Source organism: Squalius cephalus (assembly GCF_949319135.1).
Source record: "Squalius cephalus genome assembly, chromosome: 11".
In the NCBI taxonomy this organism is placed as follows: domain Eukaryota; kingdom Metazoa; phylum Chordata; class Actinopteri; order Cypriniformes; family Leuciscidae; genus Squalius; species Squalius cephalus.
Window position 1 is genome coordinate 14,282,793 of NC_137132.1, and position 20,236 is coordinate 14,303,028.

Below are 20,236 nucleotides of genomic sequence, written 5' to 3' on the forward strand. Positions count from 1 at the left end.
CTTGATCCAACTACTAACCAGCTTGGCCAGCTAATTGCCAGATTGCAAGCTATTATCAAGCTTGATCCAGCTTATAACCAGCTTGGCCAACTAATGGCCAAATTGAACCAGCTGATAACCTTCACGGATCACCGAATGCCATGCTTTGCCAGCTAATCATTGGCTTAATTCAGCTAATAACCAGCTATTAATCCTGCTACTATGTTCCAAACACAGCTATAAGTTTAAGATAGATTTTTCCAGCAGGTTTAGGGAAAAAAATGATGGCAGATGACAGATTCTTATCTTAGCATTTACTCGTATTTTATTTTAAGGAATCGAAAATGTTGAATGTATTTCCATGTTGTGTGTCAGTTGAAGATAGATTGAGTGAAATATATTTTTATAAAATGTTTCCTGTATAAGACAGGAAGCATTTACTCTTCTGTCTCTTTTCCAATTTTACATAATCCCTCTTATTCACTTTTTCCCATTTCCTCCTTATATCTTCTATCAGAAGTAGCAATAGATCAGTCCTTGTCAGTAGTGAAAGATGATAGTGTCAGCTTATCCGAGCAGATCACAGAGGTGGTCCGTCAGCCAGCCTTCATCGCCGGGATTGGTGTATCGTCTTGGATGGTTTTAATGGGCTTTAGCGCCTGGATCTACTGCAAACACAGAAGGAGGAAAGAACTTGGACACTATACTACTTCCTTTGCATACACGCCTGCAGGTACCTTTTTGTAGCACAAAACTAGCAGTGCACCATGTTTTCAAATGGGCTTTGTGATGATTTCTTTCTCCTATTTTGTTCCTTAGTTGCACTCTCTCATGGTGATGGGTCAGATCTTATAAATGGAAGGTCTGTATCATGAACTCTCTATTCATCCAAGAATCCTGAAAAGTGTATCATGGTTTCCACCAAAAATATTACACATTTTTGTTTTAATAAGAAATGTTTCTTAAGCATCAGTAAATTGGAATGATTTCTGAAGGATCATGTAACACTTTACCATCACAGGAGTAAATTACATTTGGAAATATATTTAAATAGAAAACAGTTCTGCCGTGCAAAGGCAAAAGACCGTAACTTCGTTTTTGGTCGAAAATGAGTTATTTATATTTTTGGCACATTCAAGACCTTCTTTATCATGTGGATAAGTATCTTGAATCAATTCCGTTTTTTTTTCGAGAAAATAATGATTTGTCTTAACAGTAACTTCCAAAAGCTCATGAGAAACCAAGGCAGAACACCGTAACATCAGTTACCGCTCTTTGGCTTTGTTTTGGAACGCTCAAATTACGAGTTACGGTGCTCTGCCTTTGTTTAGCCGCGCGTCAATATGAAGTTACTGTGGCGGTGTTTAATCAAATAATGCTACCTACCAGATTGTATGGTTATCTGCCTTTGTTTTAATGTCCATTAAAATTAAAATTACGGTGTAGCCTGTGTACTTTGTACAGCTGCCATCAGTCGCTCTAACTTCTGATGTCCTCAGAGCGGTCAGAACATTTAGTATGGTCTGCTCCATCGACAAACGTGCGATATCGATCGCGAAGGATTATGCAGAGTTGACAGAAAAACGTTACACATTGCCGTATCAGATGAATACAACCAAGAATTAAAGCTCGGCAAACTAGCTGGCAGAGTGCCAAAACTTCGCCTTCAGCCCCGCCCTAAACGCGGTCGAGTCAACGCTGGACTAATAGGAGGTATTTTGTCATGTCAAATGTATTAATAATGCCATCAGAATGCAACCAAAGCACAGGATAGCAATAAGTAGATGGCTATAAATAATTGTAAATCATACAAAATAAATGCAATGATCACTAGATTTTATAGGTGTGTACTGTAATGATTTTGTTAATGGTGATCAGCAACTAAATATTGATAATGTGGAAGTTACTGCCTTTTGCCTTGGCAAGACTTCTCACTTTTTGCTGACAATACAAAGGCAGAGTACAGTAACTTTAAAATAGTGGTCAAAAGTCAAGTTTGAGCTCAAGATTTTTTTATGTATATAATTTCCATTACTAAAACATCTATTTGCCAGATTTCCAGTGTCCTACCTATAATTAATTTGGCGGGACAACTAAAAATCTTTAAAGTCATTTTTCTCAGTTCCACACTCTAGCGACTTAAGGTCTTTTGCCTTTGTAGGGCAGAGTTATTTTAAATTGTAAATATTTCACAGTATTACTGTTTTACTGTATTAAAAAAAATGAATGGTACTGTATGTGTAAATGTCTAATATAATTCAATGTGATTATCGTTAAATGGGTCATATTATGGATTTTATTTTATTTTCACATAAAAATTGGAATATAGCATCTTACAAACACTGCAGCAAAAAAAAAGTAGAACATGGAAAGCGATCATGAAAAAGTATATTAAAAGAAACTTGGCTTACTATTATCCCTTTAAAAAGAATTAATTATTATTATTTTTAAGAAATAATTTAATAAAACTATATAGAAATATTTTATATTTTATGTAAAATAATCTATATTACATTAAATATTTCCTTTTCCTGACAGGCCATGTTTGCTGGAGTCCCACTTGGGTAGTTACCCTTGGCTGGCTGACTCGTGGCCCGCCAGCAACTTCTCTCGAAATGGAAAAGACTCAGTCAACTGCTGTGCAGGCACAGATCAATACTACAACAGTAAGATCTCTGTCATGGGCGGTCCTCTGCATTATGGTACTGTCACACTTACAAATCATATCTCCCATAACTCATTAATCTGTTTTCCAGCTTCAGGATTATCAAATTATCTGAACCAGAATGGGAAGTACAGCCCAGCCTCTAATGAAGGCGACATATACTGTACCATCAACCCAACCGATGCAGATGGGCATGACCTGTGCAGCCTGGACTCTCAGGGTCCAGACCCGTACACCAGCACACCTGTCCTCTCCAAAACTGACCTCTACAGCATGGAGCAGGACCTGGACCAGTGGAGCCTTCAGTCCAGCCATAGTGGAGCAGAATATGCAAAACTTCAGTACCCAAGAGGCGAAAATGGTAGGAGCGACATTGATTTCAATCATAAAGGTTAAGGGATTAATCCTTAAGGTATTAGGCAGCAATTATGCAGACAGATTGGATCAACAAGTGCTGCAACAAATGCTGATGCTGAATTTTATGCAAATGGTCTTGAGTTCGGCCTTGTGACTGTTTCATGCTATTTTACAGCCAAACTGATGAAGCAGAAGACTCTGGGACAAACCTCCTCACCCCAGTGGTCTGATGTGTTGTCCCTACATTCAGCACAAAACAAGGAGGTTCAAAACACAGACAAAACACACAGGTAATAACCACCGCCATACTGTGGCAGTGTATTGGTAGATGTCCAAATAAACATGGTAGTTTACGGTAAATTTACACACACAAAAAAATGGCACTATCATGGTACATGTTCAAGCAGCTCAAAAAACAAATGTGGCAAGTATGGCATTAAAATGTCCAAAACATGTCATAAAACCTTTGTGAAACCATGGTGCATGTCCAAAAACTGTGGACAATTAAAAAATTTAAAAACATGCTAATACCATGTTAAATGTCCAAAAAAAAAAACATGGCACCATGTCAAAAGACCATAGTATTTGTTCAAAAAGCCATGTTAACACCATGGTACATTTCCAAACTCATGGTACCAGGTCACAAAAACATTATAATCATTGGTACAGTAGATATCCAAAAAAAAAAAAATGGTATTATGGTGCATGTCCAAAACCATAATACCATGCCATAAAACCATTGTAATATTATGGTAAATGTCCAAAACTTTGTATCATGCCAAAATCCCATGGTAGTACCATGGTGCCATGTCAAACGACCATAGTACTTGTTCAAAAAGCAATATTAATACCATGGTACATTTCCTGGTACCATGATACAGCTCATGGTACCATGTCAGAGTACATATCTAAAAAACATGGTATTGCCATGGTGCATGCCCCAAACAATAGTACCATGTCATAAAAACAATGTCATACTATGGTTCATGTCCAATTGGTATTATGCCAAAAATGCTATGGTAATACCATGGTGCATGTTCAAAAGCCACAGCAATACCATGGTAAATTTCCAAACACACAGTACCATATCAAAAAACATTATAATACCATGGTACAGATCTAAAATAAAACATGATATTACCATGGTGCCATGTCATAAAACCATTGTAGTACCATGATGCTTGTCCAAATCAAATGATAAAGTGCAATTTACATTTACATTTACATTTACATTTACATTTACATTTATTCATTTAGCTGACGCTTTTATCCAAAGCGACTTACAATTGCTATATATGTCAGAGGTCGCACGCCTCTGGAGCAACTAGGGGTTAAGTGTCTTGCTCAGGGACACATTGGTGTCTCACAGTGGATTCGAACCCGGGTCTCTCACACCAAAGGCATGTGTCTTATCCATTGCGCCACACCACCCCCACCCCCCCCCCCCCCCCCCAATTTAAAAAGAAAACATGATAATACCATCGCAAGTGTCTATACAAGGGTACATGTCCAAACATCATGGTAATACCATGTTACTTTTTTATACTTTTTTTGTAACAGTCTGTCAGCCAAGTTCCAGAAGATCTCATAAGCTTATATATGTGGTTTTCAGTAGCTGTCATTCTTCTTCTTTTTTTTTTTTTTTTTTAAAAGTTCTGACACTTTTGGATATAATTTTCCTTCTCTGAAAAGTGACCCAGTATGGAACCTGTGCAACATGGTAAAATGTAGTCTGGGTGATAAATTGAGGTCTTATCTAATCTTATTTGATGTTTCAGCTCAAAGTGACAGGGGCTAATGATGTTAGCGCTTAGAGCCGAGCCTTTTTGGCTGTTTGAGACGGGGCCGAGAGGCAGGTCACCAGACGTGGCTTCCCAGAATGAACCTTTAAGAATAGCCACGGCTTGGAATGAATCAAATCCACGCATACCAGTGTTTGTCCTCAATGCTTTCTTCCTTTCACAACCAATTTTTATCATCACCCTCCGTGAATGAAACTGCTTTGACAAATTTTTGATACGCTTTTTTACAATGCCGTCTTTTGTACCCACATCGGATTCTCTTTGATATTATTTATTTTTATTTCTTTTTCAAAGGACCACAGTCTGGTTTTATTTACCGCAGTCTTTTATCGTGTAATGAAATCTGTGATTGATACATCAGGGGTCCTGAGTCTTTTGATATGTGTTCTTTTTATGTGCTTCTTTGGCCCTTGCTTTGTTTTACCCTTAGTTTGTGTTTTAGTAGTGTATTGAGTTTATAGGTTTAACTAGCATCCTAGTCTATTACATCTCTATAGCCCTGAGAAGGATGAAGAGTGGTGTCCTCCTCTGCCTGAGCGAACTTATCTGATTGAGGGTCTGGAGGACGCAGCCACTCTGCCTTTGAGGGGAGAGGAAACCAACAGGGCCACAACCTACAGTCTGCAGTCCACTGCAACTCTCACACCCTCCCCCAGCGACGAGCAATACCCGGCTAACCCACGCCTGCAGCATCCAGACCTGCTGCCACGGTAAAAACACACATACACACATCAGGGCTTTGACAATAAAGGAACCCTTAAAGTCAGCAAGTTCCGATAGTCTTTTCTTCCATATTGTAACGTATATCCAAGTAAAACGACTTGTCAAATAAGAAAACAATTAGGACTGGGCTTGATTTTGTCCATGGGGAATTGATTAGATGGTTGAGGTTTGCTATTGGTGGATCTCATGTGAGTGACAGGCTGTCCCGCCATCACGCCAGTAAACACGTCATCAGAGATGAGAAGAGGTGTTGCTGCAAGAGGGGAAGTTATTTTGATTAAGGATTACAAGGGCACATTAATTATAATAATGATGTGAATGGATAGATAATTTATAATAAATACTGTAAAATTCACTAAATTTGAATTGTCCATTTTGATTTCATGATGACTTAAAAAAAAAAAATCTCAGTTGCTGTTCATCTTCATGTCGTTTTCATTCTTCTGTGGAACATACATTTTTGAAGAATATCCTGGCTGCATCCTAAAAGAATCACCCTGAACGTATCAAGTCTTCTAAAGTGATGTGAAATTTAAAATATTCATTAAGTTGACCAACCATATTTAATTTGACAGCTCAACATTATCAATGAATAATAATAAATAGATACAATACAGCAGCAAATTTCTGAAGGATCATGTGACACTGAAGACTGGAGTAATGATACTGAAAATTCAGCTTTGACATTTCAGGAATAAATTACATTTTAAAATATAATCAAATTGAAAATAGTTGTTTGACACTGTAGTGATATATCACAATTGATATTGTTCTTGCTGTATTTTTTTATCAAATAAATGGTGCCTTGGTTAACAAACTTTTTTTAAAACATTAAAACATCTCACTGAATCCAAACTTTTGAAAAGAAGTGTATAATGCTTATAAAATTATTCAAATAAAAAAAAAATTCTTGTTCTTTTTTTCTAATTTTACCATGTTTTGCAATGACAGTAGCCTTAGAGTCTAAAATGGCATAAAACAAACAAAAAACTAAATTGTTAATGTGTTTTGTTCAACAGGAAAGCACAGTTTACACACAGTGCACAGTTTGCTCTCTCCAACACAAAGCCGTTCACCAAGACAGAGTCTCTCATTGGCAGTGTTCCCCACCACAGCGGCCCCTGGAGAGACATTGCAGAAATGGAGGAACTATTCTCCAACAACACAGGTACAAGTAGGCCCTTCAACACTGCAAAAATGACTGTTTTTATTACATTTATTGCTAATGATTATGGATGGAGAACATAATCTTTGTTTTCTTACTGCTATTAGGAGAATATACGTCATTTACATCCTCAATTCAGAAGCCAAGGCCTAAGAAGAAATCTCAGAGGGATGATGGCCTTGTGAGACGTGAAGTGTTGAAACCAGGCAGTAAGAACCCACTTAGTTAATAAATTATGTATTTTTATGTCTTATGTCTTTTTAAATGAGTCATTCAACCAGTTCTTCAAAAACACTGATGCATTCACAAAACAAGTGAATGTTGCATTAATGAGTGAGTCATCATTGAATCATTCTTTCATGCCAAAGATGGTAAATTAGTAAGGATAGTAAGGAGTTCACTGACTATCTTCATGAACGAGTCATTGAAACATTAACTCAACCAATTTGTTCACACACACTGATTCATTGATTTGTTCTGAGACGAACAACGATTTTTGCTTTCGATTCTTTTGGAACTAGTTTCGTTGGCGGAGCAAAAACAAAGTAACTGGCAATATTGTGCCTAAAAGGAACATTACTAACTCTTAAAGAGACGAGAAGTGTTGAAACCAGGCAGTAAGAACCCACATAGTTAATAAATTATTGATCGAAAGCAACTAAAGTAGTTCTCTAATCTGTTTTTACTTTGCAAATTTTTCAAGTGTACTTTTTTTTTTACTTTGGGAAACTTTTATTTTTACTTCACTACATTCCAAAGATTAATATCATACTTTTTACTCGACTACATTTCATAAAAGCATGTCGTTCCTCGTTATTTTGATTTAAATCGTCACCCGAGACGCGATAGCGGTGTCTGAGTTGTTAACAAACTGATTATTTTCAATGAACCTGTTAAATCGGTTCGCATATCACACTGAATGATTCATTTGTGAATTGGACTGATCCGATAACACAAATGAATGCCCATAAATCTTCCCCGTCTCTGTAGCAGTTTCTAATTATGTGAAACTAGTATGTTTGTATAGTGTTCTTTTTAAAATGTTAACACATTTTCCCCTGTGTGACGTCTGGTTTTGTTTACAGTATATTTGTCAACACACATTTTCACACATTTTGATTTACCCATTTTTATTTCATCAATCAGTACTTTTAATACTTAAGTACATTAAAAGTCAAGTACTTTTGTACTTTTTCACGAGTAAAATTTAAAAGGAGTACTTAAAGGGATGGTTCGGAGTAAAATTATCCTAGGGTCCTTTGCACCATGACCTCGAGCCAAAAGTCCTGGCAGAAAGCCAGTATATCCAACATTTTTTATTATTATTTTTCCGAAGTGTTGACAACTTAGTGTTAACTAATAATTGTTGCAAACTGGTACTACCAACAAAATATTAGTGCGTTCCTGGAACTGGGCGTCGTTACACTACATCCTTATGCATCGCTTTCTGCCAGGACTTTTACGGGCTTTTCTCAAATCACTGAAGTGACCTCGATGTGCGGGTTAGCGGTAGCATTAACCATCAGGCAAGTGTTATTTAAATACACTCCTGATGTACTTACAAACTTTCCAGTGCCTCGTTTTATGAGTACAGAACCTATTTGTACTACTCTATAAGTTTGGTACCATTCTGGGCGTTATTAGTGGGGTAATTTACGAGATACAACCTTGAATCCATTAGCGCCTGCACTAAGCCATCCGGCAGATTTCTCTAAATAAGCTCTAACTTTAATAATGTTCGACCAAGGAAAAAAAGGCTTCTGGGGGGGGGTGTTTGGCTCGAGGTCATGGTGCAAAGGACCCTAGGTTGATTTTACTCCGAACCATCCCTTTAAGACTTTACCTAGAGGTATATTTTATTAGGCTATCTGTATTTATACTCAAGAGCTTAATTTGTGTACTTTGTCAACCATTGTCTGTAATAATGGAGTGTATAAATGATCATTCACACTTTCGGTTTCTGCATGTCTGCAGACCTGCCGCCTCCACCTGAGCCTCCTCCTCTAACAGAGAACCCTCTCAAGCACCTGACAGACATAGTGGACAATGGCGGGAGCAGGACGGCCCGGCAGCACAGAGAGAGAAGATCAGACCGCAGAACAGCTGCACAGTGGAGCACGGAAGGTCAGACTTTAGGGTTACTACTAAAAATCAGCCCCAAAACACATACATAGCAATGCAATAAAATATAAGATGCAGTTTTTAAAATAAAATGGTAAAATAAAGCAAAAAATGGTAAAAATAAATAAATATATATATATATATATATATATATATATATATATATATATATATATATATATATATATATATAAAGTAACACTATAGAGTCATGGATGGGAGTTTAGCACAGGAAAACATCACTCTAATTTTCTTCATAACGTGTGGTTGTGAAATATACAAATATGGTTCTGTGTGTTGTTTTGTTTTTTGTTTCTTGTATTTGACTGTTGAATATTTTCCTGCATAGATGAAGATTTAATCCAGTATTTCAAAGCAAACCTGCTGTCCAGCGGTCAGATGTCCAGCCACTGTTCCCTCGTGAGAAGCTCTGCCTCTCAATCCTCCGCAACCTTGCGTTCCTTGGGGGCAGGAAGGAGAAGAAATCAGGTTAGATGAGTTTGTTTGGGACTGTGTGTCTTGTCTGGTCGCACAAGGTCTGAATAAGTTCATTAGTCGCTCGCCACGCATGGGGGGCCTTGAAGCGTTGTAGTAAATTAGCAATCGATAAGCTCCAGGACACTGAGCGCGCAGAGCTGGAAACACACTAAATGAATCACACTAAAATTATTACATTTCCACTTTTTTAAAGAACTGCGATGTCTCATGTGGTCTCCATGGTATTGATATTTGCAATGAATTTAAAAAATACTACCAATGTTTGTCGGTAAGAACATTACTGCATGTGCTTTCATATTCCAGGATTAGATTGCTTGGCAACAAAATGATGATTTGATGTAATTTTGGGCTTGTTTATTTTCAGAACATGATATGAAGAGAGGAAGTTGTCCTTGCGTCCTGTCGTTCACCGCTCTACATGCAACATACGCCATGCAGTGTATATGCCTCCACGCTCTGGTCCTTCACCCCTCTGATTTTTGTCTAGGTAATTTTTTTTGAAAACGTTCTTAAATGATCCATTGTTGTCCTACCTCTGTATGTATATATTTTTACAATGTTTTTTTGTGTCAGGAAAAAGCATTCCGGATGGTGTGCTATTTTATTTATTATTATTTATTGTATTTATTAGTTAAAAAAGAAAATGAAATGTTTTAAAAAAAATATATGTTTTAGATGAAAACTAAAACACAAATCTAAATTTTAGATGAACATGATGTTTGAATGTATCTGGTTCATACATGTATGCCTCAATGTCTACATGTGATAAAAAGCTGTTTCAACATTTTCGTGAAAAATATAGCAGATGTTATCAGGGTATGTGAACAAACCATTATACATTAGTAAGCCTGTAGAATACCAGATATTTCTTGTTGTAAATCCTCACTAGGACTGTCACCTTGTTACCCTGTGCTCACTGAAGGGTTTTTCTTTTCTCCTGAAGAATGATTTGCACCACGTCAGACTGTTTTCCACAAATGCATCAATCATATGCAGATTGCATACAAAACAATAAAATTCATGTTCTAAGACATGTTTTATAGCACTGTTGCTGATATGGATTTCTTATTGTATTATTTTGTCAATAACTGTGCACTTGTGTATGGAGAATGGAAAATGAATAATGTAAATCTCAGTCTTTCGTTTTCGAATTTGATTGGCTGAGCGGGATTACAGGAGCACCGATTCCACTGATAAGGTGCGATCACTTGAATTTTTAACATGCGAATTCGCCTCATTTACAAATATAAAGCTGCTTGGTTTGGAAGTGACCTCTGATTAAGCTTTTTTTTTTCATCGTTCCACTACTGACATTGAATGACTGCAAGTTACATCGATATGCCAGTAGGTGGCGACAAGCGGGCTGTCTTTTTAAATGAGTCATTCAACCAGTTCTTCAAAAACTGATGCATTCATGTAGCCTGGTAATACCAAACTCTGCTACTTCGCTTTGCTTCGTAGACAGAGTCTGGAATGGCATAATAGAGAAGTGTTTTCTCTCTCGCGGGGGGCGCTTGTCTGAAGTTTAAAATCATTGGTTACCCGTAAGCCAATCACATAACGTTTGGTTATGGCGTGTGTTATGCGCATGCTCAGCCGCATCTAACTTCCACTCTAAACACATGTATGATGCGAAAACAAAACCATCGAGCGAAATACCGGAGTGAACATGGCTGTGCGCGACTTTTGCAGATTATGTGAAGTAAATCTACGCATCCACGGTACAATCAGCGTCTACGTCACGGCTCTCAGCCCGCTCTCTGTTCGTTGATTGGCCCGGCTGTTTTCAGGCCGGAGGAAAACGGAAAGCTATTACGCTGTCTCAGACTGAGTACAGAAGCGAAATGAAATTGAGCGGAAGTAAGAAGTCTGACGTAGTCAGGCTAGCATTCATGAACAAAACAAGTGAATGTTGCATTTATGAGTGAGTCATCATTGAATCATTCTTTCATGCCAAAGATGGTAAATTAGTAAGGATAGTATGCCAAAATGCAGTTCCGAGTTCACTGACTATCTTCATGAATGAGTCATTGAAACATTAACTCAACCAATTTGTTCACACACACTGATTCATTGATTTGTTCTGAGACGAACAATGATTTTTGCTTTCAATTCTTTTGTAACTAGTTTCTTTGGCGGAGCAAAAACAAAGTAACTGGCAATATTGTGCCTAAAAGGAACATTACTAACTCTTAAATTCTTGTTTATGGAACTGTCTGACAACATTATCAATAATGTTGTAATATTGCTTAATTATCTTTGTGTTTTTACTAAAACCAAATGGGCAAATATTTATGGCCCAATGCATAGTCTCGCGTGACCATCCAAATACCTACTTATTTTATTTAGATGGAAAGTTACAAGCCAGTGATTGAATTCCTCTCTTCATAAATTGAATTTACTCCCTGAAATGGCTTAACTGCCACATAAATCAAAAGACTGTTCTGGTGTTGGAGTTGTTAGACTTTTTTAAGGACAAAACACCATTAGCACAAGAGCATCAACACAACTCCAAATCAGACATGTGAACTTTCAGTCGCTTAGAAACAAGTGCAGAATTAGACAACATGTTTATACACCAGCCTGTTTTGAGCACATTAACTATGGCCTAACTATGGCTTTAAGTCATCCACAAAGATGTGGACCAGAGGAGAATGTGAATGTGTCTCACTTGAGACCTTTCTCCAGAGATCATTTTGAAATTTGAACAAACACTTGATCTCTACATGTCTCTCTGCCTCTGACTCTGACCCCACTCACCTCTTGCAGCCGAGGCACACTCGAAATCACACAAGTCGGCAACACACAGCCTTAATTAACTCACATGTGATATTTAAAACCCTGTAGGGCCCTCTGGGTTTAAATAAGAAAAACATTTGAAAATGTATGCTAGTGTGGATGGGCCGTTGCTGGGATACGTTATCGGTAATGCAGTTAATGCTGTTAAATATGGATCACTGAGTGAATCGGCCTGTCCTTGTACTCAGTCACTTAACACATATGATGCCATATGAAATGTTTCCATCCCAGTTGGTTCTTGGAGACATTTAAAGATGTTTAAAATCTCTGCATTGATTGGTGGGGAGTTTTTTGTTAGGATTGTATTGCAGTGGGATCCCTCATTGCTGGGGTATTATCCAGAGAATTTGTGGAAGAGACTTGAAATAGAGGCCTTTGTTGTTAAAGTCAGCATGAAACAGAAGTTCGGATAGTCTTTTCAAGAGTGAAACGGCTTCTCGAACAAGAAAGTTTTTTGGGCGGGGCTTGATTTTGTCCATTGGGAATCGATTGGATGCAGTTTGCTATTGGTGGATCTCATGTGAGTGACAGGTTGTCATGTATTGAGAAAATAGAGAAGGTGAATTTTTATTTCATGCTGACTTTGATGTAAATTATAAATAAGTGATCCATCAATCAGTAATTTTACTTAAAATGCTTACATTAAAAAGTAAGCTCTTTTGTACTTAAGTATAATTTAAAAGAAGTAATTGTACTTTTACTGGAGTAATATTGGCACAGGTTCCACAGGTAACTTTACTTGATTTAAACACTTCTTCTACTATGTTTGAGCGCAGTGGATCAGGGTTTTATACTGTGATTTTCAATCCACAAGACAAATGTAATCGAAGAGAGACTGGTTGACTTTAACTTTGAGTAATTTCCCATTTTAATTCATGTGGATTAACTGAGCTACAGCAAGGCCTGTGTTGGATTATAAACTAATGAGGAGAAATGACTGACAGAGTGCCTTAATTCAGACATATGGGGAAATGTGCTCTAGAGTGTGTAATGACCTTGCATCACTATCTAAAATGTAAATGACTGTTACTTTTGATATATTATTGAAAGTTGAAACTAAAAACACAGTTCCAGTCAGAGGCAGAAGTAACAGTCAGACTGAAAATATCACAATTTTCCAATTCTGACACTGAATTTACTAGTCACTTAGTATTGCTAAGTGTTTCATTGCTAGGAATTATTCCACCAAAGCCAAAATAAATAAGTAAAATAAAATTCGATTTCGGACGCAGCGATGGAGTATACTTTTGAAAGGCTCCGCATTCGGCTTTACGCATACGTGTACGCGTAAAAAAGAAGTATACATAGATGTATAAAGATGTATTAAGATCTAGGCTATAAACCTGAAGAGAAACAATTTGAGTTCATTTAAATGTATTTGTATAATATATGTAAAGTGTTTTGAATGAATAAATGAGGCATTTAAATAGCGCTTTCATATGTACTATACTGTACACCCAAAGCGCTTTACAATCATGTCAGGGGTCTCTCCTCAACCAGGTATATTTCAGAATGTCTTCTAAAATTGAGGCCTTCTTTCTTACTGATTACCACTACTTGCTTTTTCAGTGTTTGAGCTCATTTTTGCACCGTTGAAAAAGCACTAGGAGAAGATTGGAAACTCAATTGCTTGAAGCCATTGTTTCAGTTGTAAAATGGATTTAGACGAGCACAAATCTAATTAGCCAATTAGTTAGCCAGCAGCACTGATCCACAGTGACGTTTAGCCTAATGAATCCGACACACTGCGTCGTTTGCCGCAGTTCCCTCAGCACTCTGAAAGGAATCGTGTGTCCCAACGTGAGCTTTCAGCACCTTTAGAAGCCATTCAGACAAAACACAGGAGGATTACGGCACATGTGATCATTTAGCCATTGTTGCGTCATTTCAAAATCAATGCCTATGACACAAAGGTTGACGTCAGGATGCATTACTATGCTGAGGGCATCCTGCCTTGTACAATTTCACCCCTGGGAACAAATACAATGAAGCTTGTATAATTGAGGAGTGAATTAATTCTGCATCACAAACTCCTCATTATACATTATAAGCTCTGATTTCTCTCTTGTACCCCATGGAGCAAGTTTCGATGGCCACAAATCATTCATTTAAAAAGCTCCTTTCATTCGGTCTGTTCCTAGTCTAGTTTGTGTATGTGTATTTATTATAATTACTAGTCATAGTAAAAAAATTCATCCATCTCTTTTTTACAAAGCAGGTACATAAAATTTTGTTTTATATGTTCACAAAAAGAAAAAACAGATAAAACAATAGGCCTATATAACGTACAACATTGGATGGGATCTTATTTCACAAAAGGAGATAAGAGTATACATAGTATTTCAGTAGACCTAATAATCATCCTGTCTATTTGAAGTCATGACCCCTACTTATTTATTATAATTAGTATTAATTAATTTATTATTCTATTACATTTTCACATTTCTTGATTTAAATCCAACATAAAATTTTGAGTGTAATGTACAGTGATTAAATGATACTTATGAATTTTTGAACCCTAAATACAATTCCCAGAAGTAAAAACCTAAAACTAGGCTATAAACAAACTACTACAACTCGGTCACATGACTTCATTGTCACCACTCACCATCTAAAGCACCGACTAGCAGTAGCAGAGGTGTAAAGAGGACCTGAAAAGAGTAGCCTACCTACTTGAGTAAAAGTACCTTAGCGAAAATGACTCCAATACAAGAAGTCACCAATTTCAATACGACTTGAGTAACGTAAAAGTCTTAGAGATTCTGATTTTAACAATACTTAAGTATTTTACTCATAGTGAATGTAGGCTCAAAGATGCACTAGTCCTCAGCACCCAAGAGAGATGCCAGTGAAAAACAAGAAACAGTTGATTTGTAAGGAGAGCAAATCACGTTTATTTTCTAAAATAAAACTGAACATCTCAATATCGCAATAAATCAAGGTTGACACAACAGCCTCTAAAACGTCTACAAACACTCAAGTCTCAGTTGAGCTCAAGTGCTCAAAAAGGCCATAGTAAACCAATATCCTTCAAAAAGATCGCTTTAATACAATTGATAAATAAAATAACGTTGAGTAAAATGAAATAGTCAAAGCCTACTTGCACTGGACGTGCTGGTTTCGGCCCCATCTCATATGAAACACCTGTGATTCAGAAACTACACTAATGCACGCACATTTGTGTAAAGTATAGCCTTGTTGACAAGTTTGGGTGAGTAAGGGCAAAACGCACAAGATGTAGTACCTTTAATGCCCTGTAGATGGCTTCTTTACAGCAGAAATAAAGTGCTGAAGAAAAATGCAACGAGCAAGTGTTCTACTCTGTACTGTAGTAAAGAGTACACTTATTTAAAATGTAGAGGAGAGTAAAAGTTGCTAATAGGCCTATCTTTGATACTCTGTAAAACTACAAAGTAGCCAAAAATATACTTAAGTACAGTAACTAATTATATTTAGGCTACTCAAATACTTTAAACCACTGCCATCTGAATCTTTTCCCGAAACAATCAGACAAAAACGTTATTTAGATTTTTTTCCTAAGAGTGCTTAATGAGTCACTGTGAAAGCAGACTAATGTGTAGATGAGTTTACACTTGTTTGGCCCGATGGCGTTTAATGTCCGACAACGGACAATCTATTCCCATTTACTGTAACCACTTGTTAGCAACTTCCTTTTTCAAGACAAGTAAAAGGAGAGTAATACTGATGTATTTTATTTGACTGTTATTTTTTTAATAAAACATTAAAATATCTTAGATTGTTGTAACCGCAGACCATATTTTAAACCCAATCAAAATAAAAAAAAAACACTGACTTCAGGATAACAGAACTGGAAGTGTTAAAATGCTAACTAGCTTCAGTGATTTGCCATACAAAAATACAACATCCTTGCCGCACTCAAGTCTCAGGCCTTCATAGTCTCAAAAATAATGTTGACCTATAGGCCTATGTGCAGTATGTTCATGAATTTGGGGTAGGCCTCAGTGAAATGAACACCATAACTTTTGGATACCTGACTGAGCCAAACCATGTTTGATCTGTAAATATTACAGGGAAGATCTGTCTGGAGACAGAAAACATAAAAGTAGGCCTATCCCTTATGAGGAACACAGTGTCGGTATGTTGGGTGCACTGTATGATCAATAAGTTATGACAACATATGTTTTTACATTACTTTAACTCATCAAAATAAGCATTTTTTGTAACTTTTTTATGTTATGCAAGATTCAACTCATTTTTTTTAAGTCAGTTTAATGTAATTCTGGTTGAAATGACTTAAACATCCAAGTTGATTTTACTTAAGAATTTACGGCAGCAACTTTGTTTACAGTGTGTGTATTCAGAAAACTTAAAGCTCTACTATCAAGTACAGATGCTGTTAAAAGGACATACTCCCTATTTATCCTACACTCTCAGAAAACAAGGTACAAAATAAGTTCTGAGAGTACTTATTCTGAGAGTGTATATATGGTAAAAAGTCTCCCTCTGCTGGTTGTAAAATGTGCACAGCATCCTCATCACCTAGAAACCATTTACCCACATTGTTTTTAATCTAAGCTGTTTTGGATCATATGAATAATGTGTATGAGTAAGGTGCCACTGCTCTTTAATCCTTTCACAAATACAAATATAAAAAAGTCAAACCTTTATCTTCTTTTCTGAAAAGGAAAATATCATTAAAGTGTAAATGGTTCATTTATATAGTTCCAGCTGCTATTATGTTCAATGTCCTGCAGAGGATTTATGTTTTATTAGTTCCTGTCTGCAGATGAGCTCTATTTTTATCTGTTCATTACTTTCTATGTTCTAGTCTACTGCATTACTGTAATGTGAAGGCTCTAGGTGGCATCTAAGACATAGAGCTGAAGAAGCTTTTAAAATAAAGGCCCAAAACTAAATACATAAATATTTAATTTGGGGGGAAATACATTTTTTGCCATGTTTTGGTGTCATTTTGTATGCTTAAAATTATTCACATATTCTTTCTGTAAAACAAATAAATACTGATAAATTATGGCAATTTTTTCTTCTTTCGTAATCTGTTTTATGGACCTCCTTAAATTAACAGAAAAAAAAAGATTATAATGGGAAACAAGAATTAGTCATGTTTTTTTTTGTTTGTTTTTTTCTGAATCACCTGAAAAACTGCTTGTCAGTTTGCTGTCAACTTTTCTATGATGCGTCTATATTGTGAATTGAAAGTACTCTGTCATCAGTATTAGTGAAAACTACTGCAAAATAGTTTTGTATTTTCAGCAGATTCTCTTAAGCACTCATTGGGCCTCTCTGATTGGCTGCTGGTCTGACTGCTCTATTGTTCCTCTCCGCTCTCCACCCAGCTCCTGTGCCCTCACCAAAAAAATAACTGCCAATAGCTCATGGAAATCTGCCTGCCTTGGCTTAATTGAGCTTCACACTATTCAGTCTAATAATATTTTTTGGGGGAAGAAAAAAACAGGTAGGTTATCCTTTTTCATATTATATGTTTGGTTGTAGTTCGGGTTGGAGTTACAAAAGGCCACGTTTTTGTGGTCGCAGATTTGATGGGGTTTAAATGCTGTACATTTTTTTGTAAATAGTGTTCTGAAACTAGTTTATCTTTATTTACAGTATACCAGAAAAATATAAGGGTATCATTTTTTGGCATCATTCATTCATGGACAAATGAAACCAAAATGACTTTGAAATTAGTTTATTCAGAATTTAGCCTATTTAAACAACTGTAAATATGTATTTTTTGAAATTAAGTGTAATTTAAGCTCTGCTCTTTTTGATGGAAAGCCTAATAAATTGTTATCGTTCACTAAAACTAAAAATTGTTTTCGTTCATTGAAATGAAGCTGAAATAAAGTATAATTGTTAGACGAAAAATGTATATATAATAAAAGCACATGACAAAATTGATTGTTAATTTGTTAAATGTAATAGCTAATGTATTAACTAACATGAACTATGAGCATGAGCAATACATTTGTTACTGTATTTGTTCGTCTTTGTTAAAGTTAGTTAATAAAGATCCAGCTGTTCATTATTTGTTCATGATAGTTCACAGTGCATTAACAACATTAACAACGATTAATAAATACTGTAAAAATGTAGTTCATTAGTTCATGTTAACTAATGAAACCTTATTGTAAGGTGTTGCCAACATAACAATAAAAGATCATTCGATATATTATCAATACTGTAGTATATAAAAAATATTTAATAAATCCATGATTGATCAATCTTGTGTTTAAAAATATATCACCTTGATGAATTCATTTTAGCATTGACTATTTTTTATGTTTTGTTTGTAGGTGTACAAGATGTACAGCTTTATGGGAGGTGGATTGTTTTGCGCAGGGATAGGGAACATACTCCTGGTGATCTCCACCGCCACAGACTACTGGATGCAGTACCGCCAGTCCAGCAACTTTATGCATCAGGGTCTGTGGCGCTACTGTATGCCTGGAAAATGCATGACGCACACAGACAGCATCGGTGAGACCATCACATCACGGACTAAAAATGTATCCATTAGGATGTTGTACAAGGTACTTATACTGACTGACTAGTATCTGGTTGATTTGGAACAGCATACTGGGATGCGACCCGGGCCTTCATGATCCTGGCTATCCTAGCTTGCTTCTTTGGCATCATCGTCGGTGTCATGGCTTTCATCAATTACTCCCCCTTTGGCGGCTTTGACAAAACCTTTTCTGCAGGAATTCTCTATTTCATCTCATGTAAGAATGTTTTATTTATTCCTTGAATGTATCTGAAGTCACAGTTTATTTGCGAACCTGAGTTGGATTTTGTGGCTGTACCTTCCAGGCTTCTTTGTGCTGCTGGCCATGGCTGTCTACACTGGCATGACAGTCAACTACTATGGAAAACGATATGGGAACTGGCGGTTCTCTTGGTCCTACATAATGGGTTGGGTTTCTGTGGTGCTCACATTCTTTTCAGGTATACACTAGACAAAGCGTGTGATTAACTAAGTTACACTTTTATTGAGAGCATATTAGCCTACTACAGAAAAATGTGTGTATAAAAGTGCACATTTAAAATAGTGCAGTATAAGTGCAATTTAAAATAGACGTCCATTAGGCGTCCCATAGACGTCTAGTGTTTGTTTTTACAAACTGAGGTACGAGTCAATGATATTTTCTGTGGGATATTCCTTTAAAGAACAAAAAACTGAAATGTTACATCATGAACACATGGTCAATGTCTCTCAGTAATTATTGAGGATTATTGTTGCTTATCATTCCTGGTGTTTCTCTGCAGGGATCTTCTATATGTGTGCTTACCGGATGCAAGAGCCAAGAGGCCCAATGTCACGCTGATGCTTCTCATCCTAGATCTGCTATTCGAACCCTTCAGTCTGAATGTGAACCATCATGTCATCCCTGATCCCTTCATTTTAGACCTGTCATTTATTGTTTATTTTAAAATCAGAACACAAATGAATAAATGACTAATACAAATGTTCAGTTCATTTTATGTTTATACATAATCTAATTTCCAATATATATGTGATACATAATGGGCAGTTTAGGTTGGTATTAAAATATAAGACTTTATATATATTTAGGTTTGGAAAAGTTTGAAAAATTTTAGAATTACTGGCTTTTTATGGTGAAATGTAGAGTTGAATTTCTTTTGTAATTTAATCTGCATTTAAACGTTTTACAAATTATATACACTATTCAAAAGTTGGTAAGATTTTTTATGTTTTTGAAACAAAAGTCATGCTCACCAAGGCTGCATTTATTTGATCGATAACACAGTAAAATTGTAAAATATGTAGAATGAACTTGAATATAATTTATTACTGTGATGGCAAAGTGTGATCCTTCTCAAATCATTCTAATTTGATGATTTGCTGCTCAAGAAATATTTCTTATTATTAACAAAGTTGAAAACAGTTGTGCTGTTTAATATTGTGGTGGAAACTGTGACACATTTTCTGGATTCTTTAATGAATAGAAAGTTTAAAAACATTTATTTGAAATAAAAATCTTTTGCAACATTATAAATGTATTTACTGTATTTTTTGATCAATTTAATGCATCCTTGCTGAATAAAACTATTACATTTAGTAAAAAAAAAAATCTTACTGAGCCCAAACTTTTATCAGTT

The 20,236-nt window shown here is 36.2% G+C and overlaps 2 protein-coding genes across 2 annotated transcripts in view; both read left to right on the forward strand.

Moving 5' to 3' along the window:
• Positions 1–10,575, forward strand: part of LOC307166723 (roundabout homolog 2) — a 74,989-nt gene extending 64,414 nt beyond the window's left edge. Inside the window, exons 17-27 of the mRNA XM_079885278.1 lie at positions 497–712; positions 799–841; positions 2,518–2,645; positions 2,736–3,005; positions 3,177–3,291; positions 5,301–5,513; positions 6,546–6,694; positions 6,799–6,900; positions 8,666–8,815; positions 9,162–9,301; positions 9,675–10,575. Of these exons, the coding sequence (XP_079741404.1) occupies positions 497–712; positions 799–841; positions 2,518–2,645; positions 2,736–3,005; positions 3,177–3,291; positions 5,301–5,513; positions 6,546–6,694; positions 6,799–6,900; positions 8,666–8,815; positions 9,162–9,301; positions 9,675–9,686 (1,538 nt within the window). The 3' untranslated portion in view covers positions 9,687–10,575. The remainder of the gene's footprint in view (positions 1–496; positions 713–798; positions 842–2,517; positions 2,646–2,735; positions 3,006–3,176; positions 3,292–5,300; positions 5,514–6,545; positions 6,695–6,798; positions 6,901–8,665; positions 8,816–9,161; positions 9,302–9,674) is intronic.
• Positions 10,576–17,373: 6,798 nt separating this feature from the next.
• Positions 17,374–20,128, forward strand: lim2.3 (lens intrinsic membrane protein 2.3). The gene is made up of 5 exons (XM_079885336.1): positions 17,374–17,567; positions 18,409–18,592; positions 18,688–18,837; positions 18,926–19,060; positions 19,382–20,128. Exons 2-5 carry the CDS (start codon positions 18,418–18,420, stop codon positions 19,438–19,440), a joined length of 519 nt encoding a protein of 172 aa, XP_079741462.1. The 5' UTR covers positions 17,374–17,567; positions 18,409–18,417; the 3' UTR covers positions 19,441–20,128.
• The last annotated feature ends 108 nt before the right edge of the window (positions 20,129–20,236 follow it).